The sequence below is a fragment of the Eulemur rufifrons genome, chromosome 7 (assembly GCF_041146395.1).
Source record: "Eulemur rufifrons isolate Redbay chromosome 7, OSU_ERuf_1, whole genome shotgun sequence".
Classification (NCBI taxonomy): domain Eukaryota; kingdom Metazoa; phylum Chordata; class Mammalia; order Primates; family Lemuridae; genus Eulemur; species Eulemur rufifrons.
The window spans coordinates 15,383,562-15,409,011 of record NC_090989.1 but is presented as its reverse complement, the minus strand read 5'-3'; the positions used below and the strand labels follow the sequence as shown (position 1 = coordinate 15,409,011).

At 38.0% G+C, this 25,450-nt stretch overlaps 1 protein-coding gene across 2 annotated transcripts in view; it reads right to left on the bottom strand.

Moving 5' to 3' along the window:
* The window catches only part of LTN1 (listerin E3 ubiquitin protein ligase 1), a 61,463-nt gene extending 41,648 nt beyond the window's left edge, over positions 1 to 19,815 (bottom strand). For both annotated transcript variants that reach the window (XM_069472409.1, XM_069472410.1), the window contains exons 1-6: positions 19,725 to 19,815; positions 14,136 to 14,339; positions 13,223 to 13,321; positions 12,443 to 12,673; positions 9,489 to 9,541; positions 8,424 to 8,604 (exon numbers count right to left, since the gene is read on the bottom strand). In XM_069472409.1, coding sequence (XP_069328510.1) covers positions 8,424 to 8,604; positions 9,489 to 9,541; positions 12,443 to 12,673; positions 13,223 to 13,321; positions 14,136 to 14,339; positions 19,725 to 19,766 — 810 coding nt within the window. In that variant the 5' untranslated portion in view covers positions 19,767 to 19,815. The remainder of the gene's footprint in view (positions 1 to 8,423; positions 8,605 to 9,488; positions 9,542 to 12,442; positions 12,674 to 13,222; positions 13,322 to 14,135; positions 14,340 to 19,724) is intronic.
* Between the last annotated feature and the right edge of the window lie 5,635 nt (positions 19,816 to 25,450).

The following is a 25,450-nucleotide window of genomic DNA, read 5'->3' as shown; positions in this document are numbered from 1 at the left end:
CACCAAACAAACTTAATAAGGTACCAGTGGCCAATCCTGGAGTGACAGAGATATGTGACCTTTCAGACACAAATCTGAAAATTCAAAATAGCTGTTCTGAAGAGGCTCAATGAACTTCAAGACAACACAGAAAAGGAATTCAGAAACTTATCAGAGAAATTTAACAAAAAGATTGAAATAATAAAAATAAAAAAATCAAGCACAAATTTTGGAGCTGAAGAATTCAACTGACAAACTAAAAATGCACCAGACTCTCTCAAAAGCAGAATTGATCAAGCAGAAGAAAGAATTAATGAACTTGAAGACAGGCTATTTGAAAATACACAGACAGAAGACGAAAAAGAAAAAAGAATGAAGCACACCTACAAGATCTAGAAAAGCAGACATTACAACCGATATTGAAGATATCCAAAGGATTGAAACTACCATGAACAACTATATGCCAATAATTGGAAAACCTAGAAGAAATGAATAAATTCTTAGACACATACGACTTACCAAGATTGAACCAGGAAGAAGTCCAAAACCTGAATAAACCAACAACAAATAATGGGATAGAAGCAGCGATATAAAGTCTCCCATCAAGGAAAAGCCCAGAACCCAGTGGCTTCACTGCTGAATTCTACCAAGCATTCAAAGAATTAATATCAATCCTACTTAAACTATTTCACAAAATTGAGGAGGAGGGAATACTCCGAAACTCATTCAATGAAGTCTGTATCACCCTGATACCAAAACCAGACAAAGACATAATAAAATAAGAAAATCACAGGCCAACATCTCTGATAAACACAGATGCAAAATCCTCAATAAAATACCAGCAAACCAAATTCAACAACACATTAAAAAGGTCACTCACCATGATCAAGTGGGATTCATCCCAGGCAGGCAAGGATGGTTCAACATATGCAAATAAATAAATGTGATATACCACACTAACAGAATGAAGGACAAAAATCATATGATCATTTCAATAGATGCTGAAAAAGGATTCAATAACATTCAACAACACTTTATGATAAAAACTCTCAACAAACTGAGTTAGGGGGGAGGGGATGGGGGTATGCCTACACAATGAGTGCATTGCGCACCGTTTGGGGAGTGGTAACACTTGAAGGTGCTGACTCGGGAAAGGGGGGGTGGGGAAAAAAAATATGAAACTGTTGTTTTTAACTTGCATTGTTCACTTAATAATTTATCATGAATATTTCCCATATTATTTCATATCATTGTACAAGAAATAATGTATGCATTATGAGGACATACTGTATCTAACAAGATATACTGTTAGACTCTTTGATTCTGTAAAATTAAATTGTTATTAATGATTAAAAAAAAAAGAAAGAAAAAAAAAAAAGAAAGTTTCCAAAATAAAAGCTAAAGTAAATCATAAAAAAAAAAAAAAAAAAAAAACTGAGTTAGAATGAACATGCCTCAAACAGTAAGAGGCCATTATGATCAAACCACAACTAATATCACACTGAAAGAAAAAACTGAAGCCTTTCCTCTAAGATCTGGAACAAGACAAGGATGCCCACTTTCACCACTGTTATTCAACATAATACTGGGAAGTTACAGCTAAAGTAATCAGAGAGAGAAAGAAATAAAGGGCATCCAAATTGGAAAGGAAGAAGTCAAATTATCCTTGTTGGCAGACAATATGATCTTATATCTAGAGAAGCCTAAAGACTCCATGAAAAAAACTATTAGAACTGATAAACATATTCAGTAAAGTTGCAGGATACAAAATCAATATACAAAAATCAGTAGCATTTCTATATGCCAACAGTAAATGATCTGAAAAAGAAACCAAGAAAATAATCCCATTTAAAATAGCTACAAATAAAATACCTAGAAATAAACTTAACCAAAGAAATGAAAGATCTCTATAATGAAAACTGTAAAACATTGATGAAAGAAGTTGTAGAGGACACAAAAAAATGGAAAGATATTCCGTATTTGTAGATTGGAAGAATCAATATTATTAAAATGGCCATACTGCCCAAACCAATCTCCAGATTCAATGCAATCCCCATTAAAATACCAATGACATTCTTCACTGAAACAGAAAAAATAATCCTCAAATTTATATGGAACCACAAAAGATCCAGAATAGCCAAAGCTATCCTGAGCAAAAATAACAAAACTGGAAGAATCATATTACGTGACTTCAAATTGTACCACAGAGCTGTAGTAACCAAAACAGCATGGTATTGACATAAAACAGACATATAGACCAATAGAACAGAATAGAGAATCAGAAATAAATCCATACATCTATAGTGAACTTATCTTCGGCAAAGGTGCCAAGAAGATACAATGGAAAAAGGACAGTCTCTTCAATAAATTGTGCTGGGAAAATTGGATATCCATATCCAGAAGAATGAAACTAGACCCTTATCTCTTGCCATATATAAAAATCAAATCACAGTGGCTCACGCCTGTAATCCTAGCACTCTGGGAGGCCGAGGCGGGTGGATCATTTGAGCTCAGGAGTTCGAGACCAGCCTGAGCAAGAGCGAGACTCCGTCTCTACCAAAAATAGAAAGAAAAAAATATATATAGAAAAACTTAGCCGGGCATGGTGGTGTATGCCTGTAGTCCCAGTGACTCAGGAGGCTGAGGCAGAAGGATTGCTTGAGCCCAGGAGTTTGAGGTTACTGTGAGCTAGGCTGATGCCATGGCACTCTAGCCCAGGCAACAGAGTGAGACTCTGTCTAAAAAAAAAAAAAAAAAAAAAAAATCAAATCAAAGTGGATTAGAGACTAAAATCTAAGACCTGAAACTATGAAACTATTAAAAGAAAACATTGGGGAAATGGTTCAGGACATTGGTCTGGGCAAGGACTTCTTGAGTAATATACCCAAAATACAGGCAACCGAAGCAAAATGGGACAAATGGGATCACATCAAGCTAAAAAGCTTCTGCACACCAAAGGAAACAACCAAAAGTGAAGAGACAACCCACAGAATGGGAGAAAATATTTGCAAACGACCCACCTGACAAGGGATTAATAACTAAAATATAGGGAAAAATCAAATAATACAATTTAAAAATGGACAAAGGATCTGAACAGACATTTCTCAAAAGAAGACATACAAATGCCCAACAGGTACATGAATAAATGTTCAAAATCATTGGTCATGAGAGAAATGCAAATCAAAACTGAAGTGAGATATCATCTCACCCCAGGTAAAATGGTTTTGTATCAAGAAGACAGGCAATAATGAACGCTGACGAGGATGTGGAGAAAGGGGAACCCTCATGCACTGTTGGCAGGAATGTAAATTAGTGCAACCACTATGGAGAACAGTATGAAGGTTCCTCAAAAAGCTAAAAATAGAACTACCATATGACCCAGCAATCCCACTGCTAGGTATATATCCAAAAGAAAGGAATTCAGTATATCAAAAAGACACCTGTTGGCCGGGCGCGGTGGCTCACGCCTGTAATCCTAGCACTCTGGGAGGCCGAGGTGGGAGGATCGTTTGAGCTCAGGAGTTCAAGACCAGCCTGAGCAAGAGCGAGACCCCATCTCTACTAAAAATAGAAAGAAATTATATGGACAGCTAAAAATATATATAGAAAAAATTAGCCGGGCATGGTGGCGCATGCCTGTAGTCCCAGCTACTCGGGAGGCTGAGGCAGTAGGATCGCTTGAGCCCAGGAGTTTGAGGTTGCTGTGAGCTAGGCTGACGCCACGGCACTCACTCTAGCCTGGGCAACAGAGTGAGACTCTGTCTCAAAAAAAAAAAAAAAAAAAAAAAAAAAGACACCTGCACTCTCATGTTTACTGCAGCACTATTCACAATAGCCAAGATTCGGAATCAACCTAAGTGTCAAATGGATGAATGGATAAAGAAATTATGGTATACATACACCATGGAATATTATATAGCCATAAAAAGGAATGATATCTTGCCATTTGCAACAACATGGATGGGACTAGAGAACATTAAGAGAAATAAGACAAACACACAAAGACAAATTTCACAGGTTCTCACTCATGTGGAACCTAAATATTAAAAACAATTGACCTCATGGAGATAAAGAGTAGAATGATGGTTACTAAAGTTTGAGAAGGGTAACGGGGAGGTGGGGAGATAAAGTGGGGCTGGTTAATGGGTACAAAAATATAGTTAAGATAGCTAGCTAGAATGAATAATATTTGATAGCACAACAAAGTGACTATAATCAACAATAAGTTAGGGTATGCTTTAAAATAACTAAAAGAGTAGAACTGGAATGTTCCTAACACAAAGAAATGATAAATGCTTGTGATGATGGATACCCCAATTACCCTGATTAGATTAATTCCATTATAGTACCGTGTCAAAATATCACATGTACCCTAAAAGATATACAATTATTATGTCCCAATAATAATTTTAAATAAAAAAATTTTTAAATTAAAAATAAATCAACTGTGAAAAAGGCAAAAAAAATTATTGTAGGATATTTTTAGATACCAAATAAACTGAGAGATAGAGATTCTTGAGTAGGAAGACTAACATAAAGACAGCAAATATCCCAAAATCACTCCATAAATTCAGTACAACCCCAATTAAAATGCCACTTAGATTTTGAGAAATTCAATAAACTCACTGAAATTTATATGAAAGAATTTATATGAAAGAATAAAGTTCTTCAAGCCATTCTCACTGGGGTTAAGTGATATCTCGTTGTGGTTTTGATTTGCATTTCTCTGATGATTAGGGATGTTGAGCATTTTTTCATGTTTGTTAGCCATTCTTATATCTTCTTTTGAAAAATTTCTATTCATGTCGTTTGCCCACTTCTTGATAGGGTTGTTTGATTTTTTCTTGCTGATTTTCCTGAGTTCTAAATAGATTCTTGTTATCAGTCCTTTATCTGATGTGTAGTATGCGAAAATTTTTTCCCATTCTGTAGGTGGTCTGTTTATTCTCGTGACTGTTTCTTTGGCTGTGCAGAAGCTTTTCAATTTAATCAGGTCCCATTCATTTATTTTTGTTGTTGCTGTGGTTGCCTTAGGGGTCTTCTTCATAAATTCTTTGCCTAGGCCAATGTCTGTAAGAGTCTTTCCTAAATTTTCTTCTAGAATTCTAATCATTTCACACCTAAGGTTTAAGTCTGTTATCCACCGTGATTTGATTTTTGTGAGAGGTGAAAGCTGTGGGTATTGTTTCAGTCTTCTACATGTGGCTATCCAATTTTCCCAGCACCATTTATTGAATAGGGATTCTTGTCCTCAGAGTATGTTTTTGTCTGCTTTGTCAAAGATTCGGTGTCTATATAAGGATGGTTTTATATGTGGATTTTCTGTTCTGTTCCACTGGTCTGTGTCCCTGCACTTGTGCCAATACCAGGCATCAAAAAGTCCCAAAACACCACATGTTGGCGTGGATGTGGAGAGACAGGAACACTCATACACTGCTGGTGGGACTGCAAACTAGTGCAACCCCTGTGGAAAGCATTATGGAGATACCTTAAACAGATTCAAATAGACCTACCATTTGATCCAGCAATCCCATTATTGGGCATCTACCCAAAAGAACATAAGTCATTCTATGACAAAGACACCTGTACTCGAATGTTTATAGCAGCACAATTCATAATCGCAAAGATGTGGAAACAACCCAAATGCCCATCAATTCATGATTGGATTAGTAAATTGTGGTATATGTATACCATGGAGTATTACTCAGCTATAAGAAATAACAGTGATACGACATCTCTTTGGCTCTCCTGGAGAGAGTTGGAACCCATTATATTAAGTGAAGTATCCCAAGAATGGAAAAACAAGCATCACATGTACTCACCAGAAAATTAGTTTCCCTGATCATCACCTAAATGCACATTTGGGAATGATACCAACTGGATATCAGACTGAGGTGGGGGGTGGGGGGAGGGGATGGGTGTATGCCTACATGATGAATGCGTTGCGCACCGTCTGGGGAATGGTCACGCTTGAAGGTGCTGACTTGGGGGGAAGGGGGGTGCGAGGAGGGGATGGGTATATACCTACATGATGAGTGCAGTGCGCACTGTCTGGGGAATAGACACACCTGGAGCTCTGACTTGGGGGGATAGGTGGTACATGGGCAACGTATGGAACCTGAACTTTTGTAACCCCCATAATAAGCTGAAATAAAAAAATAAATAAATAAAAAATAAAAGAATAAAGTTCTAAAACAACTTAATGTTGAAGAAGGCAACTAGAAAAGAATGACTCACCTGAGCAGCTATTAGGACATATCATAATGTCATACTGACAGTGGTACTGGCATAAGAAGAGACAGAGACCAATGCATCAGAATATATTTTAGAGACAAACTTATGAATATATGAGAATTTAATGTGCCATAATGGCAAGACCACAGATCAACAGGGTAATGTTAAGAAAACTGGATCACTATATATGAAGAAAAATATAACTAGATCTCTACTTAAGACCACATAAAAAGGTAGATGATTGATGGATTAAAAACTTTATATAAATAATAAAAAAAATGCAGCTCAGATACCACCATCTCCACACAAAAAAAAAATAAAAAAAATAAAATTCTTTGCCCATTTAAAAAAAAAGACTTTATATAAAAGTTAAAACTATGTAGAGATGTAACTATGAAAATTAAAAAATATAAGCCTATCTTTATGACTTAAAAGTGGGAAAGGCCTTCATAAAGCAAAAATCAATGACTTTGATTACATCAAAATTAAGATTTCTTTCTTAACAGAGGATGCAGGGGAGAGAGGACAGAACGGGAGCTTTTTTGCAATGCCTAAAAACGACAAATATCTAGAATATACTAGGAACTCCTGCATAATAAGAGAAAGAAAATAACTCCAATAGAAAAAAAGACGAAAGATGAACAAGAGGAAACACAAAAACTAAAGAGATGTTAAAAATCACTCGTAAGGAGAGTATTTCAAACTAAAAAGAGATATCACCTGAATTCCTATTAGACTGATGAAAAATTAAGCAGCTAGTGATTGCTAAAATATAAATGTATACAGACAGTATAAGATTTATCATGCATATAAGATTCATCATGCATTAACGGTTGAGTCTAGAGTAATGCAGCCATGCAGGTAAGCAATCTGGCAGTATCAGGAAATTAGGTATGCACAAACTCTCTGACTCAGCAATTCAGAGAATTTCTTGAAGATCCAAGGACACACAAATGATGATGTTCATTGCTACATTATTTGTAAGGGTGGGCGCTTGGAGGAAATCAGAATGCCTATCACTGGAGGAACGGACAGAAGTGAGCTTCTGAATACTATACAGCAGTTAGAAGCTATGGATCAGATGTACCCATAGGAAAATGATGGATCTTTTAAAAAAAAATAAAAAAGTAATAAATGGAATAAAATATAACACAATACCATTTATGTGAATTAAAAACTCATGCACACACAAAAGCGCATTTTTCAAAAACACAGTCAATCCTCATTACTCACAAATTCCATTTATGTGAATTCACCTACTGGCTAAAATTTATTTGTAACCCCCAAATCAAAACGTTTGCAGAGACTCATGGACATGCACAGAACAGTGAAAAATTTAAGTCATCGATGTGCACATTCCCAGCTAAGGTTGTACAGAGCAAAACTCTGCCTTCTAATTTCAGTGCTCATACTGTTAACAAGTGTCCTTTTCACAGTATTTTTTCAAATATTTGTGCTTTTGGTTAGTGATTTTATGTTTAACATACCTCCCAGCAGTAGCACTGAAGTGCTGTCTACTGTGTCTAAGCACAAGAAGGCTTTGATGTGCCTTACAGAGAAAATATGTGTGTCAGATAAGCGTCCTCCAAGCATGAGTTTTAGTGCTGTTGGCCATGAGTTCAATGTCAATGAATCAACAATAGATACTAAATGTGTCTTTAAACAGAAACGTACATAAAACCAGATTATGTATTAACTGACTGACAAATATGTTGTGACCAGACGCTCACAGGAACCTAACCCTGTTATAATATTTCCCCTAGGAGGAATGCCTCAGTACTCACTCAGTCAGTGTTCCTGATAACTTTTGTAGAACATAGGTGCTATGAATAATGAGAATCGACAGTACAAACAAAAAAACATACATAAAACACATTAGAATGTTTATCCAATGGAGGACGAATGGAGAGAAAGGGACAAAAAAGAAAAAATAAATACATTAAATAAGAAGAGCCTTCCACATACTAAGTTTAAGATGCTATTAACAAAGGAGTATAATACTTCAACTCTGAACCTGAGGCCCAAACTAAATAAAAAAGTGAAAATAGAATAACATTCTAGTAAGAGATAATTCAGTAAATAGATGACTCACCACAAAGACGTACTTGCAGAGTTTTAAATGTAAACAGTAAACATAAAACATAAATATACACTGACAAAGTAGGGGAGGAATCAGAGAAATGACTTAAAATAAAAAAGATTTAACATACCTGAGGTACACTGTGCTTTCCATACTTCCAAAACTTATTCTGTGATAAAAGAGACCTAAATTTCTCTTCCAGAGAATCAAGCTCATTATCAGGTAAGAGGCAAAGCAATTTCTTTAATGCCAATAAGGAACAAGTTATAACCCGGTAGAATTTAGCTTCTCTCTCTTCTTCTGGAACAGTTCTTCATGTGAAAAGAAAATAAATACATAAAAGGATTGAGAATAACCTAAATTACATACTTGGCATTTCTATTTTAAATATTTTATCATTAAATAGTCTACCAAAGTTGTTTTATTTCTATTTCCCCTGTGCCTACCCCCTCAAAATAGAAACACACACACACAAATATTTAATCATACACTTTAAAAGTAAATAAAACAACTTACTACTCTTTCAATAGAATTATTCACAGTTCTTCAACTATGTTCAATCAACCTTAAAATAGTTCCTACTATGACTGTCAAAAAGTAAATGTGGGCTGGGTGCAGTGGCTCATGCCTGTAATCCTAGCACTTTGGAAAGGTAAGGCAGGAGGATTGCTTCAGCTCAGGAGCTCGAGACCAGCCTGAGCAAAAGCAAGACCCTGTCCCTAAAAAAAAATAAAGAAATTAGCTGGTTGTGGCAGGGTGCGCCTGTAGTCCCAGCTACTTGGGAGGCTGAGGTAGGAGGATGGCTCGAGCCCAGGAGTTGAGGTTGCAGTGAGTTATGATGACACCACTGCACTTTAGCAGAGGTGAAAGAGACTCTGTCTCAAAAAAAAAGGAAAAAGTAAATGTCAGAAAAAAATCTAAAAACCTCTAACAAAACCAAACGCATAATGCAAATTAAATAGCAGTACAATTTGCAAGTAAAAGCCCTTAATACAGTACCTCACACATAGCATTATATTCATCATTTTCATCTCTACATTTAGAATTCCTTCTTTTTATTCTTTTTTTTTTTTATCCTCAGCACCTAGAGGGTCTAGAATTCCTTCTTTTTAAAAAATTTCACATTGAAATTATCTGATTACCTATGAGTGAAACAAATCCTTACCACAAGTTACATAGAAACAACACAACTTACTGTGGGTCGCTGAGTGTATTAGGTGTTTCTTTTAGAAGATGATCCTGCAGCACCTACAAACAGGAGAAAATACCAAAGCCTTGAGATTTTACTGAACTGTCAATGGTGAACAGACAGAACCTAGTTAGGGAGGTAAAATCCATTTTTTAAAATTCTCATAAGCCTCATCTTACCTAAGAGTAAAATCAAATAGCAAAACTAAAAGGTTTGAATTTTACCCATTTTTCTTTTCCCATCAATCCCTGAGGTTGGCTGCTACTGGGATAAGAAAAATAGAGTACTTCTTCCCTACACACCTGTAAATACTCCTGGCCACTTGTTCCTTCATTTCTTTTGCACACAGCAGTGAAGTAGAATAATCAATTAGTAAATGTGGGAGAGAAATTAAGCTCTGCTTTCCCCTCTCCTCTTTCTGTGAGTCTCCTTGCCCTACAGAGAACACCATACATTGTGCTCTGCTCCATTAGAGGAAGGTCTAAGGTTTTCAAATGTTGGGTAAGTCTGCCTACTTCTGAAGTATAGTACTAGGGAGGCCATGGTTTCAGTAACACATTTATTAGCAATAACAACAGCTAACATTTATTGAGCTTTTCCACATACCAGGTATTGCTTTGAGCACATTTAATGCATTAACTAAATTAATCCTCACAATTCCATGAAGTACAAGTTAATTACTTCTTTACAGATTCGGAAATGTAGGCATAGAAACTTGTCCAGGGTCACACACCTAGTTAAGAGCAGAGTGGAACCTGAGAACCCAATGGTGTGACTCAGAGCCCATGTCATATAGCCAGTAAGATATACTCCCTATATTGCTGACATTTTGATCTTCATTTGCCTAACTCTGCTCTAATAAATTGGTTTTGAACTTGAGACAGTTCAATCCCAGGAGCTGTAATGAACTGTGACATCGCCAACTAAAAGGAAAGTAAAATCCACACATGCAGCCATCAGTTATCCATCCATAACAAAGCTGAGAAAAAACAAATTTTTTAAGGCCTGTGAACAGCCAAATCAGTTGTCTCAAAATCCATTTTCTAAAGTGTAGTGTCCAAACTCATGACACTTCATTCTCCTAATATTCATCACTTGGTATTTTAAATCAACCAATGATTCTTTTTTTTTTTTGAGACAGAGTCTGGCTGGCTCTGTTGCCCCGGCTAGAGTGCCGTGGTGTCAGTCTGGCTCACAGCAACCTCAAACTCCTGGGCTTAAGCGATCCTTCTGCCTCAGCCTCCCAAGTAGCTGGGACTACAGGCATGCATCACCATGCCCAGCTCATTTTTTCTATATATTTTTAGTTGTCCGGCTAATTTCTTTCTATTTTTTAGTAGAGACGGGGGTCTCGCTCTTGCTCAGGCTGCAACCAATGATTCTTAATTTACACATGGGTTAGAACTCCCTTTGAGAATATGATTAAAGCTATAAGTCTTCTCCCTAAAAAAACAAGCTTGGTACACCTGAGAAATGAAGGACAGAAGAATTTAAATGGGGAACTAGAATCAAGTAATAAGTTGGAGAGGAGGTATTGGGTGAAGAGATCAAATCGGTAAGCAGGTTCCAGATCATGCAGAGCCTTGTATGCCAATATAAAAAATCTAGGCCGGGCGCGGTGGCTCACGCCTGTAATCCTAGCACTCTGGGAGGCCGAGGGGGGTGGATCGCTGGAGGTCAGGAGTTCGAGACCAGCCTGAGCAAGAGCGAGACCCCGTCTCTACTAAAAATAGAAAGAAATTATATGGACAACTAAAAATATATATAGAAAAAATGAGCCGGGCATGGTGGCGCATGCCTGTAGTCCCAGCTACTTGGGAGGCTGAGGCAGAAGGATCGCTTAAGCCCAGGAGTTTGAGGTTGCTGTGAGCTAGGCTGACGCCACGGCACTCACTCTAGCCCGGGCAACAGAGCGAGACTCTGTCTCAAAAAAAAAAAAAAAAAAAAAAATCTGAACTTGAGGTGTAATGGAAGACCACAGGAAAGATGACTAATGGAAAGGAAGAAGGAATGGAAGGAGATTATTCACGGGGTGCTGTGGAAACATAGGAGTACTAATTAAGGGAATGAATGCTAGCACGAATTTTTTTAAACCCTCAATTCCCCCCAATCCTTGTTCATCTACTTTTACTTCTTGATATAATTCTAACAAACTTAGTTGTCTGGTTTTTCCAGTCCATATGTTGGGAATAGCAAATGAGGAGGGAAAAAATCAGATACTACTAGATACAGACACATTGACACATTGAAAGCCACTTATGGCTGATAACTTTTTATCAAAAACTTAGGGCTAAAGTGCTGGCCAAGTGTGGAGAAACTTTCATATCTGTTAATGGGAGTATAAATTTGTTTAGCCTTTTGAAGGGCCACTTAACAATATCTATAAAATTTTTTAATGTTCTTGTCCTTTGACCCAACACATGGTTACTATAAGTTCTAGTAACTATCACTCCCACAAGGGTATGAAGAGATTTATTCAAGAATGTTCACTGAAGCAGCATTTGTTATAATAAAAATTTGGGAAAAATCCAAATGTATATTAACATAAAAGGAGTTAAATAATGTGCATCCATATAAAACAATACCAGAGAGCCAAGAAAAAGAATGAGCTAGATATGTACATATGTATTGATATGGAAATATAAGAGAAAATAACTTTAGATTTATTTTTGCATATATTCTTTGTTTAGATTATACATTGTAAAGCATATATCTAAACTTCCAGATAATATAATAAATTAAGACTTATAAATTAAAAATAGGATATTTAAGTACTACAAAAAGATCCAAACCAAAATGTTAATTTTGTTAAACACCATTTAAAAAGACAACCTTCGATTGTAAATATTTCACCTACTCATTCCCCTACAATGCCAACTAAAAGAGCAGTCATTATAGTACGCTTATAACCCTTAAATACTTAAGAAAAAAATATATGTAGAATGGTTCCAAGAACTTACACTTGTAATTTCGTCCTTACAAAATGCTATGGCTTCAGGTTGCTTGCTTGGAGGGAAAGCCGCTTCAAATGCATCTTTTGCTGCAAATGCAGCTGGTGTGTAAGTATCACACTGAGCCATTAGCCAATAACCCATTAAACTTTTTAAATAGGGAGCCAACTGTTTCTTTACTTTAAGGATAAGTTTTTCAAAAGCTTGCTGTGTGGCTTCTCGAACCCGGCGATCATGATCCTATTGAAAATATAAATGTGGTTTAAAATAGCGCTAGCCCCTAAAAACAAACAGACATTTCTGGATATGCTATAATGACCCATTACTAAGAATTCACCTATGTACACAACTAAACTAAAATTAATTTTTTTTAAAATATCAAATATTTGGGGTTTTCTAAATCAGAAATTATGTGAAGTAATGGATTAATTTTTCCTTTTCCCCTTTTCCCAAGATAAGGCTGTATTCAAGAAAGATTCAAGGCTGAGCCATAAGTAATTAAGCAGTTCACTCTCATTCTTCTGTAGCAAATATGCAAGGGAATAATATAATTGCCAAAATTCATTACAACTGGAAAGCATCTGGGTAATTCTCTAACAATAACCTAATTTCTGAAAACAAAGACTACTTACACACTCTTCACAACTCAACACGATCCAAATTGCATGATAATGTTGACATAACACTTCATAACCCTCACAAAAAATCAGTCATATAAATTTAACAGTCCCCATAACTTAAGCCAAAAAATATACAACAGAAACAAACCAGTAAAGTTTTAATACTTACAAGTGAAATTTTGCAGAAAATTCTTGGCCAGTATGGAAGAACTCCTTTTACAATTTCTGTGTCTCTCTCTGTACACATGATTCCAAATTCCTGCATTGCCTGTAAGTAAATTAACATCATTAAGGATTAACAACCAAAATATTGGCTGTTGATTATATTTACTCTGTTCTGGAAGCTTCTATTTTATTTAACAGGAGAATATATTATATCTGTTTGTTCCACATCGGACTAATTTGGAGAGTTCCTTTACAAGCTAGTATGGTAGAAACTTTTCAGTTGTTTTTTAAAAAATAATACGCATACACACACAAAAAAAAATCTCATTTAAAATTATAGGGTCAAGGCCAAGCACAGTGGCTCACGCCTGTAATCCTAGCACTTTGGGATGCTGAGGTGGGAGAATCACTTGAGGCCAGGAGTTCAAGACCAGCTTGAGCAAGAACGAGACCCCCATTTCTACAAAAAAATAGAAAAATTAGCTGGGCATGGTGTTGCATGCCTCTACTCCCAGCTACTTGGGAGGCTGAGGCAGATGGATGGCTAAAACCCAGGAGTTTGACGTTACAGTATGCTACGATGACACCACTGCACTCTAGCCCAGGCAATAAAGCAAGACTCTGTCTCAAATAGATAAATTTAATTTAATTACAAGGTCAAAATTATATGCCCTAATGGGAAAAACCGTACAGCTAAAATTTCACAGTGGTTCAAAAAAGTTTAGAGAAACGAACTAATTTATGACCCAGAAGATAAGTGTCAATTAAGCCAAAGTCTGTGTTAGAAAAAGTATAATTATAAAAAAACTTATTAGTAATAAATTGTTGTACATCTTTCTTTACATAGAATATACTAATGACATTTTGTTTTAACAAAAGATTTTTCTAATCATTCTTAAGAAAACAAGAAAACTTACTTTTAATTTTGTTGTGACATCTTTCTTAGAAAGCTTCCGCAGCACCATCCGGAAATCAGAATCTACAAGACTGTCAATTTCTTCAGCTCCTTGAATAGCAGGAACATAGCCTAGGTCACTCTGAAATGTTCCAAAACCAATAAATCCAGGCACTGTTCCCTGTTCTTTGGCAAGGAGTTCTGCAGCTCGACCACTGTTTGAAGGCTGATAAGAAAATCAGGGAGAAAAAAAGTCAGAGTCCAGAAAGAATTCAAAATTTAACTTTATAATTCCTTTACAATTCCCATGGTCAGAACAAGCTTTTATTTGAGTACTTTTTCATTTTTCCTAGCCTATGATTTCAACTATTACAATGTTTCCCAAAGATGAATGTTTCTGTTACCAAGAACCTACCAATAATGATCATAGGCGCTATTTCCTGGTTTCCTAAACATTAGAACAATGTTTTTGAAACCATGGATACAATCCGTTAGTGTGGTTCATGATATCAATATAATGGGCCATGACAGAATTTTAATGAAATAGAATAAAATTTTAAATATCAAATCACTTGGCAAAATTTTCATTAAAAGTTTTATAAAACAGCATTTATATCCAGCTTTCATATAACTAGTACGTATACTGTGTAATGATACAAAATTAACTCATAAATGGATCTCATCTTTTCATTCATCCATTCATTCAACAAATAATTATTAAGCAATCACCATGGGACTGGTCTAATGACAGCTGCTTCTAGAATGGAACTTCCTTAAGGGCAGATGCACTCATTTCCACATACCCAAAGCCTAGCCTAACCTCTTTGGGCTAAAATTACATTATTATGACCACAAAAATCAATACAGTAGTCAAAAAATAAGATACACTCCTTTGTTTTGAACCATAGTTAGTGGTTTGTTCGACTGATACATAATAGTCTCCTAGTACTAAAAATCAGGGGGGTTAATTGTTACAGAGAAAGAAAATATTTGATCTGTTGAATGAAATTAACTTATTGTCATCTAAGAGGAAAATGCTTCAGTTTGCCCACCAAGATGACATTACAACCCATCTAAATTCATCTTTTTCTTATTTTTATACAAGAATATTATCCAAAGAGTTATCCACATGTGTGATTCAAATTGCTCATACCTAGCAAAATTGTGTTTGAGAAACTCATTTGACAAGGAATCATATGGCCTACTTTCTAAACTGAACCGAGTGACCAGAAATGAAAATGATGGCCTGAATTACACTTTTTTTCCAAACTGTAGCATTTAAGACTAATTCCAAAAAAGATTTTCTATTTTTAAACTTTATTAAAATGAACTAACATTATTTAGTTTGCCTTTCTCAATACAGGTAATCCAATAAAGAGCTACAAAGGAAGCTTGTGGATTACAATACAATTTTGAAAAGTAAATATGATGACATTAGGATGTCAGAATTTTCTATATTCTTGTTGGTAAACAGGTTTATTATGAAACAAAATAAAAAACTAATTATTGCCAAAAGTTAAGAAGTCAAGGCCGGGCGCGGTGGCTCACGCCTGTAATCCTAGCACTCTGGGAGGCCGAGGTGGGCGGATCGTTTGAGCTCAGGAGTTCGAGACCAGCCTGAGCAAGAGCGAGACCCCATCTCTACTAAAAATAGAAAGAAATTATATGGACAGCTAAAAATATATATAGAAAAAATTAGCCGGGCATGGTGGCACATGCCTGTAGTCCCAGCTACTCGGGAGGCTGAGACAGGAGGATCGCTTGAGCTCAGGAGTTTGAGGTTGCTGTGAGCTAGGCTAACGCCACGGCACTCACTCTAGCCGGGGCAACACAGTGAGACTCTGTCTCAAAAAAAAAAAAAAAAAAAAAAAAAAAGTTAAGAAGTCAAGGCTGAATTCTGAACTAACCCGAAATACCAGAGCTGACAGTGATAACTAAGGGCGCAAGAAAAGGTAACAGTTTCCAATTTAAAAGTAACAAATTACTTTTAAATGCATTAATTGTGTCTTTTATTAAATGTCTACTTTGCATTTAAAATGTAGTTACTGTTATGATCTTTGTATATTAGATGCTTACACTCATGGCTCAATAAAAATTAAAAACATTGATTCTATTTCTGGCATTTAAGTCTATTTCTGTCTACATTCTTTGGTGCCTGGCATCTACAGGTATTTTAGGTGGCAATCAGGAGTCTACAGTTTAAAGACTTAAACTGAGGAAGACTTACACGATCTTTCACTAGTGACCTTAACTTTTCCCAGTCTTATCTCCTGACACTCTTTCCTTCCCTTGCCCACTTCCCCCTTCCCTCTCCTAATTATGCTGCCATCATCCATGCTCTAGTACCAAACTGAATTCAAGGTTCTCTGAAAATGTTATGTCCTTTCACAATTTAATCTTTGTATAATCTTTGTCTCTCTGCCTGAAAATCCTTCCTTCCTTTTCACTGCCTGACAAACTCCTGTTTATCCTTCAAAAATACTCATGATTGCAACACTTGCCTTCCTTGGGTCAATCGCCATTCTTTTCTGTCCTCCCACAATCTTTCTGCTCACACACACATCATAATTATTTAATATACTATAATATTTGCTTGCTTATCTATCATCAAACTAATAGTTCAAGAACAGCAGACATTTGTCTATCATTGTCGAACATGTGGCATCCAGTATCAAAGTCTTTTGTTGAATGAATGACTGCCCCTCTGAAGTTCAAATCCTAACTCTGCAACTTCCTGGCTACATGAGCTTAGGCAAGTTCATTTCTCTAAATCTCAGCTTCATCATCTTTAAAATGAGATAAGAATAACTAATTCATTATTTGAGTTGTTGTCAGGATTAAACATAAGGCTTTTTTTGTTTTGTTTTTTTTTTTTTGTTTTGAGATAGAGTCATACTCTGTTGCCTGGGCTAGAGTGCCCTAGCGTCAGCCTAGCTCACAGCATCCTCAAACTCCTGGGCTCAAGCAATCCTCCTGCCTCAGCCTCCCAACTAGCTGGGACTACAGGCATGTGCCACCGCGCCTGGCTAATATTTTCTATTTTTAGTAGAGACGCAGTCTTACTCTTGCTCAGGCTGGCCTCGAACTCCTGACCTCAAGTGATCCTCCTGGCTAGGCCTCCCAGAGTGCTAGGATTACAGGCATGAGCAAGTGCATTCAGCCAGGATTAATTTTTCAACTACCATAGTAATAACTGATTCCAGCAAGAATCATCAAAGGGTACTCAAACCATTAGGTGAAAGTTTGTGGGAGAACAGGACATTCACAGTCTCAAACTTGCATATTATTTGTTATTAGCCAATGGAAAAATATAACTTTACAATGGATACCACCTTAAGTCCCTAAACTAATACCATCAATAATGGGACAAACACAGGTATCATGTGCCCTGGTGTGATGCACTAAGACCCATCATCTATGAAGCATTACTTCTAAAAATTGTTTAACCTGAATCCAATCATAACAAAACAATTAGACAAACCTAAATTAAGCAAAGTAATTGGCCCAGACTCTTCCAAATTGTCTATGTCATAAAAGACACTCCTCTCTCAACCCACCCCAACCTCACCAAAAGGCACTTGGAAATTGTCTAGATCAAAGGAGCCTAGATAACTAAATAGAATGAGTGATCCTTGACTGGATCTCAAATGTTTTTAAAATGGTATATCTAAAAAAAAAATTATGGAGAACATTATTGAGATGACTACAAAATTGAAATGCAAAGCTGTATATTAGATTATAGTATTATACCAAAGTTAAAGTTTCTGCATGCTATAATTGCTCATGATTATGTAGAAGAACGGCATTGCTTTTAGAAGATACAAAGTATTTAGAGGTAAGAGTCCTCATGTCTGCAACTCTCATATAATTCAGCAAAATACATAAATTATGAGAGGGAAAAAGACCCGACCAAATATTAATAATAGGTATGTCTAGGTAAAGAATATATGAGTTGTCACTCTAAGATTCTTGCAACTTTTCCTCATATTAAGTTTTCCACAAGGCACAGTGGCTTACAACTGTAATCCTAGCACTCTGAGAGGCCAAGGCAGGAAGATCACTTGAGGTCAGGAGTTTGAAACCAGCCTGAACAAGAGCAAGACCCCATCTCTACCAAAAATTGAAGAAACTAGCCAGGTGTGGTGGAGTGCACCTGTAGTCCCAGCTACTTGGGAGGCTGAGATAGGAGGACTGCTTGAGCCCAGAAGTTTGAGGTTGCAGTGAGCTATGATGACGCCACTGCACTCTACCCTGGGCAACAGAGTGACTCTGTCTAACAACAACAACAAAAAAATTTAGTTGGGTGCAGTGGCTCATGCCTATAATCCCAGCACTTTGGGAGGCTGAGGCGGGAGGATCACTTGAAGCCAGAAGTTCAAGACCAGCCTGGGCAACATAGGGAGACCCACCCCCCCCCCCAACACACCTCTACAAAACAACAAAAAAACTATTTAAAAAACCATTAAGTGAAAATGCAACTAATGTGCTTAGCACAAAACTTAACACAATAAATTACTATAATTGTTGGTATTGTTATTATCTTCCAAAACAGATTAAGTGATGGATCTAGAAAATGTGATACTGAGATCACTATAAGTAATTAGATCAGAAACACGAAAAAAGTATTCTCATAAAATTGGACTGTGCTATAACAAATCTAGTACCACAAAAAAAATGCCATGATAACATTCCTAATCCTGTAGGCTTACACGAATCCACTTTAAGGTCTTCTTGAAATAAGTACTTAATGAGCTGCTTCTTTACGCCAGTTCCTGTTCTAGGCTTCAAAGATGATAGCAGCATATAACAACACCTGCCTTCAAAATACTTACATCCTAGTGAAGAAAGACAGTAAACTACATAGTATGTTAGAAGTCATAAATGCAATGGAGTGAAATAAATCAGGAAAGGAGAACAAGGAGTAGGAGGGGGCTACAATTCAAAATGGGCGAGCATGGGAAACCTCACTGAGGTGTCTAAAGCAAAATTTGGAGCCACCTAATTGAAAAGCGTTGGGAATCTGCCAGGCAAGGTCAAGGCACAGTGAAGAGGTGAGTGTGGCTGGATGGAGTGAACCAAGAGGGAGCTGAAGATGGGGCCGGAGATGCGAACGAGCGCCAGGCACACCATAAACCAAGTATATCCTAAGGGCTTTGGCCTTTATCCGGAGGGATGTGAATAGCCACTGCAGGTTTTTGAGCAAAGGAGGGACATGATACGAAGTAACCTGCACACTGGGCTCACTTTAACTTCCTCCCACTCAACTCTTCTTGTTCCTAGCGCCACCCTCCCCCCACCAACCCCGCTACCTTGGCCAGGCAACCTTCCCGTTTAAGCTGTCACTGAATCATTTCTTAATGAATACCATGGGTGTGTGCTGTGCTGGGGATAGCTCTGGCATGGAGCATCTTTTCCCTCACAATTCCCCAATCTGCTCAGAAGTCACCCAACCCGCCCTCAGGGACGCACACACAACAGAGAGGTCACACTTGACACACAAACACACACCTCCCCACAGCCGCGCTCCACACACCCTCCAGCTACGCGCAGGGCGGAGGCAGCTGCTGCCAGGCGAGGCTCCCTGGTCGGCCGAGCCACCTCCGCCACTCACCCTCAGGTTCCCCTTGGTCCTCTGCTTGTTCTTCCCGCCCATGGTCGCGGTCGCAGGCACACTCTCAGCTCGCAGACCCGGGGTTGACACAGCCGGGCCACAACTTCCGACCCCTCGCGCCGGAAGAGGGCTACCTGTAATTGCTTCCCCCAGCCCTCCCTTTCCGCCACCCACCCCACCCTCTGGCTGCCCCACTTCCGCTCCCACCTCCCTCTGCGCTCCTGACCATTCCTGGACGGAGACGTCACAATTACAGCCGCGCCTGCCTGAGTGACGTCATTCCTGGCCAATAGGAAGCCAAGCACTGGACCCGTGGCGCCAAATCGTGTGTATAGCGCTTTCAGAAGCTAGATTTGTTCCTTCCGTAGCGAGTAGGAAATTGGCATGAGCCATAAGAGAGGCAGTTTCACAAGAGGTAGCAATGGAATGTTATGGTAGTGGGTGTGGGAAAATGTTACACTTTTAACGTGATGCAATTATCAGCATCACCTGGGCATTTGTTAGAAGGGCAGACTCTCAGGCTCACTTTGGAACTAGTGAATCAGATTCTGCATTTTGTCAATATTCCCAGAGCTTGTTAAAATTTGTGTACTGCTCTAGGCAGTATTCTCTCTAAATTCCCCATTTTTCCATGTCAAAAGTGTTATGTGCAGTTTTTAGGCAAGAGTAATGTGGCAGTCTCTTAAAATTTGAAATGTACAGATCTTAGTGGTTTTGCTTCCAAGAATCACACTAGAGAAACATAAGCACATGTGTGCTGGTTACTATCTCTATTGTTCACACAGTCACCCTTTTATACTCAACTCTGTGATACTGGGGCTCGGCAAACTGTCTTCTTTATTCAGCTAGCTTCCTGTTAGGTTCCATCAACGGAGAGAACTAGACAGAAATGAAAGCAGTAGGAAGAAGGGACTTGCTCCATTCTGTTAGCATCATCTCAGCAGCAGCCCTGTACTCTGGAAGGAGCAGCCCTTTAGCTAGAAGTTGGTTTTAGTCTCCATCTTTTTCCCAACAATCACAGAATCAGCCTTATTGCACTCCTCAGAGGTACCAGCAGCAGCCAGGCAGTGCTCTCCTCAGATATCTGAGTCTTAGTCCCATGGACCCAGTCCCCTGAGCTCTTAAAATAGCCAGTGGTGGTAAAATAGCCCCTCATAAGTTTGAGCCCCAGCACCGTGGGTTCCCTTCTTTGAGTTCCAAAGGATCAGCAACAGGCAGGCGTCACCCTCTCTCATAGGCCCGAAGTGAGTTTTCAGGGCCCTCCACCAAGCTTCTAGGTCCTGATTATTACAACCTCTTCTTTCCTTCCTTCCTTTCCTAGCTCTAGTAGCTGCTGCCTGCAGATATTATCTCTATGTTACTTTTTATAATTCCTTTTGACCAATTTCCCGTGTTAAATTCTCTCTCTCTCTCTCTCTCTCTCTATATATATATTGGACAGGGTCTTGCTCTGTTTCCCAGGCTGGAGTGCAGTGGCATCATCATAGCTCACTGCAGCCTCAAACTCCTGTGCTCAAGGGATCCTCCTGCCTCAGCCTCCCAAGTAGCTAGGACTACAGGCAAATGCCACCAGGCCCAGCTAATTTTGTTACTATTTTATAGAGATGGGGGTCTCACTATGTTGCTTAGTCTGGTCTTGAACTCCTGGCATCAAACAATCCTCCTGCCTCGGCTTCCCAAAGTGCTGGGATTTCAGGCATGAGTCATGGCACCCAACCTTCTCTTTCAATAGTTAATGTAATTTCTGTTTTCCTGACTGGGCCCCGATTAAAAAATGCACACAGACAAATATATTACAGGATGTTTACTACAACATTGTAATAGTGAGATAATTGTAAACTACCTAATGTCTATTCATTGAAGAGTGGCTTAATAATTTATATGTAATCTATAGGCCATTAGGCAGCAGTTAGGAAGAATGAGGTTTATCTGTACATACATAGGAAGAATTCTAAGACATTCTGAAATAAAAAGCAAATACATGGTAATATGTATAGTAGGATACAATTTGTGTTTTAGAAATCCACAAAGCAACGTTATATATATTTTATATGAGTACATATGTATTATATAAATACACAGGAAATATTCCACAAAGATACATACCAATCTGATCATTGTAGATACTCCTTGTGGAAAGAAGCAGCAAGGAAAGAGACTAGGGTTAAAATTATAGTCAAAATGAAATTAAGCCTTATCTGTAAGATTTTGTTTTTTGTAAGAACAATATATTCATGTATAATTAAATGTAAACTCAACAAATATTTAATTGAGTTGTTTGTTTAAAATATCTTACATCATCATTACATAAATCATAATGTCCTCATTCTCAAGAGTTATAACTAGAAAACAGCTTAACACATAGGAAACAATACTAGACGTCATTCAATTCACTGATAATTTGCTGCCACATATCAAAAATGCTACAGAAGAGGGGGATTAATGTGTGCATGAGTAATTAGAAAGGCTTTCCAAATGACAAGTTCAGGCCAAAGCTTGGACAAAATTGGGAAAAGCATAATAAAAGGGAGAACATTTAAAACAGGGACTAGAGAGGGACAGGGCAGTAAGCTAAGAATTAGCATGGCCTTTGGAAAGGACAGTCAAGAAAATGGCCTGACTTCGGTACAGATATATCAAGGAAAAATAACTTGAAGGACAAGACCAGCATGATTATCTATGCTTCTGTTTACTAATTGGTTCCTAAATTCTGTCTGTTCTTGCTGGAAATATGATTTCATTTCCTTCTATTCCGGTGACACTGTTCACTTTTCACAGCATGGATCCAACCTCTTTGTGGCCTAGTCCCTCACCTACTCTAGGCCTCCCAGATCTCTCTTCGATTTTCCTAGAGCGCCATTTTATAACTAGACTGGGCACTTGAAAATAGTCTCATTTATTTACCAGTGCCTCACCCTTGTATTTTTCAGCAAGACTGTAAATCCTTTGAAGGTGAGACTGTCTTAGATCATGATATTCTAAACAGTACCAACCAAAGTGGATACTCACAAATTCATTTTAATTGATTTATACAAAGTTTTAGAAATTAGAAAAGAATTCTTCATGTCAATACAGTAGGTTATTGGCTGGCCATGGTGGCTCACACCTATAATCCTAGCACTCTGGGAGGCCGAGGTGAGAGGATTGCTTGAGTTCAGGAGTTTGAGACCAGCCTGAGCAAGAGTGAGACCCCGTCTCTACTAAAAATAGAAAGAAATTATATGGACAACTAAAAATATATACATATATATATATATATATATATATAATTAGCCGGGCATGGTGGCGCATGCCTGTAGTCCCAACTACTCAGGAGGCTAAGGCAGAAAGATTGCTTGAGCCCAGGAGTTTGAGGTTGCTATGAGCTAGGCTGATGCCACGGCACTCTAGCCCAGCCAACAGAGTGAGACTCTGTCTCAAAAAAATAAAATAAAATAAAAAATATAATAGGTTATGGAAAGTCAGAGGAGGTTTCTGGACAGAAGAACATTAAAAATTATGTTTAATTTTTGTCAAAATGTAAATATTTTGTGTAAAGAAATTTCAGTACTTTTAAGGTCAAGATTTGAAACTCTGCCTTTCTCATTTGTGACTGCTATAATCTCTTGTTTTTACAAATTAACAGTTATACATAAAAATTATAGCCTTTCCCTCCTTAAGACAACACTGGACATCTGTTATAGAAGTCTGATGTTAAAATAATCTTACTCATCCAGACAAGTTTCTGAGGGGGAAAATGAGTACTTAAATCATCCAATACTTAAAAATATATTTCCACATTCTGTTTCATTTAGCTGTTGACCCTGTACACCAAAGTACATTTGAAAAACATCACCATATCCTATGGTGTTTTAAAAAATGATATAGCTGGCTGAAATTCACATGACTTCCTCTGAGTTCATTCACATCAAATATTTTTTCCTCAGAAATTGAAAATTCTCTTTATTCTTCCATCTCAATGTGATTGGCACCAAAAGGAATGTTTTCTTTTCCTTTTTTTTTTTTTTTTGAGACAGAGTCTTGCTCTGTTGCCGGGGCTAGAGTGCCGTGGCATCAGCCTAGCTTACAGCAACCTCAAACTCCTGGGCTCAAGCAATCCTCCTGCCTTAGCCTCCCTAGTAGCTGGAACTACAGGCATGTGCCACCATGCCCAGCTAATTTTTTCTATATATATTTTTAGTTATCCATATAATTTCTTTCTATTTTTAGTAGAGACAGGGTCTCACTCTTGCTCAGGCTGGTCTTGAACTCCTGAGCTCAAACGATCTGCCTGCCTCCGCCTCCCAAGTGCTAGCATTACAGGCGTGAGCCACCGCGCCTGGCCAGGAATGTTTTCCTGATGAGAAATTAAAATTTTCTTCCTGATTATTCTTCTGAGTTGGAAAATAAATTTTCAAAATAGACATTTTAAAAGTAAGGTATGTTAAGAAATATTAGAAGCAGTTGGGCTGGATGCAGTGGCGCACACCTGTAGTCCCAGCTACTCGGGAGGCTTGAGGCAGGAGGATCAAGTCCAGGAGTTCTGGGCTGTAGTTGCGCCATGCCTACCAGGTGTCCACACTGAGTTCCACATCAATATGGTGACCTCCCAGGAGCAGAGGACCACCAGGTTGCCTAAAGAGGGGTGAATCAGCCAGGTTGGAAATGGAGCAGGTCAAAAATAGTTGGGTATTTAATCCACCAATGGTAATAGAAAAGAAGTCTATTTTTATTTCATACAAATACATTTTTATTACCCAATATTATCCGGTTCATAATTTTATTCCAGACTCATCTATTCTTGTCCTCAGTTTCCCTTATCAGAAGTTTAGAGGAGTAGAAATGGCTGAACTTCTTAAACAATCTGTCAGTTTCAGGAGAGATAAGACTCCAAGTTTGTGATGATTGGGCTGTCCCTTTGCACAGGATTTTAAGTCAACCACAAGACTTCTGGAATGGTATCCTTTTATGGGGCACATAACTTAAAACATAAGCTAAGATGAGGAGTCATATTTTGGAGTCCAACTACATCTCAGAAATCATCTACGTTAGTAGTTTTATAAATCAAAGTAACATTTATCAAACATTTTCCAAGCTTCTGATTTATAAAGACCCTAGGACTGGAAATAGCTAAGCAACTGGCATAAGCTCCACAATTACATTCTTAGAACCAGAAGGCACTGACTCCCCCTCCATTGTTGCCTCTATGATGGAAAAATCACTTTTGTCTCACAGGCCTGTGTGTGTAATCACTTGCTTCCCCATCTATTACTATCTCAGTTAGTACCAAACAGGCCAGTATAGTATAGAAAAGTGAAGGAAAATAAAAAAAGCAAACCTTACCCAGAATTGTTCACATGTGCTCTCTGGGCTTTCCACACCAATGACACCAGGTTTTCCCAGGCATGCGAAACCCAGACAGGGAAAGCTCCTTTGCTAGCTCTACAATATCCTTTCTTGTACATCTGTTGAAGATAAGATGGCTATAGAGCCACAGTCTGGTGAGAATGGAATTGTGGGTTTTGCCGTGCTTTCTTTGGAGATGACCTATTCAGAGGCAGGTTCTCTAGTCTAAGCCATTCTGTAGCATTAAGTATACAGACTTCCCTTCAACAATTGCTCTGCAAGTACGCACTCAAATCTGTGTTCAGTAGGGTCTGCTGGGATTGTTTTAAGGCTTCTGACCTGATGAGAAAATATTACCTTTTAAATAGATGTAGGATTGGGCAGAGAATTTCTGTAACATA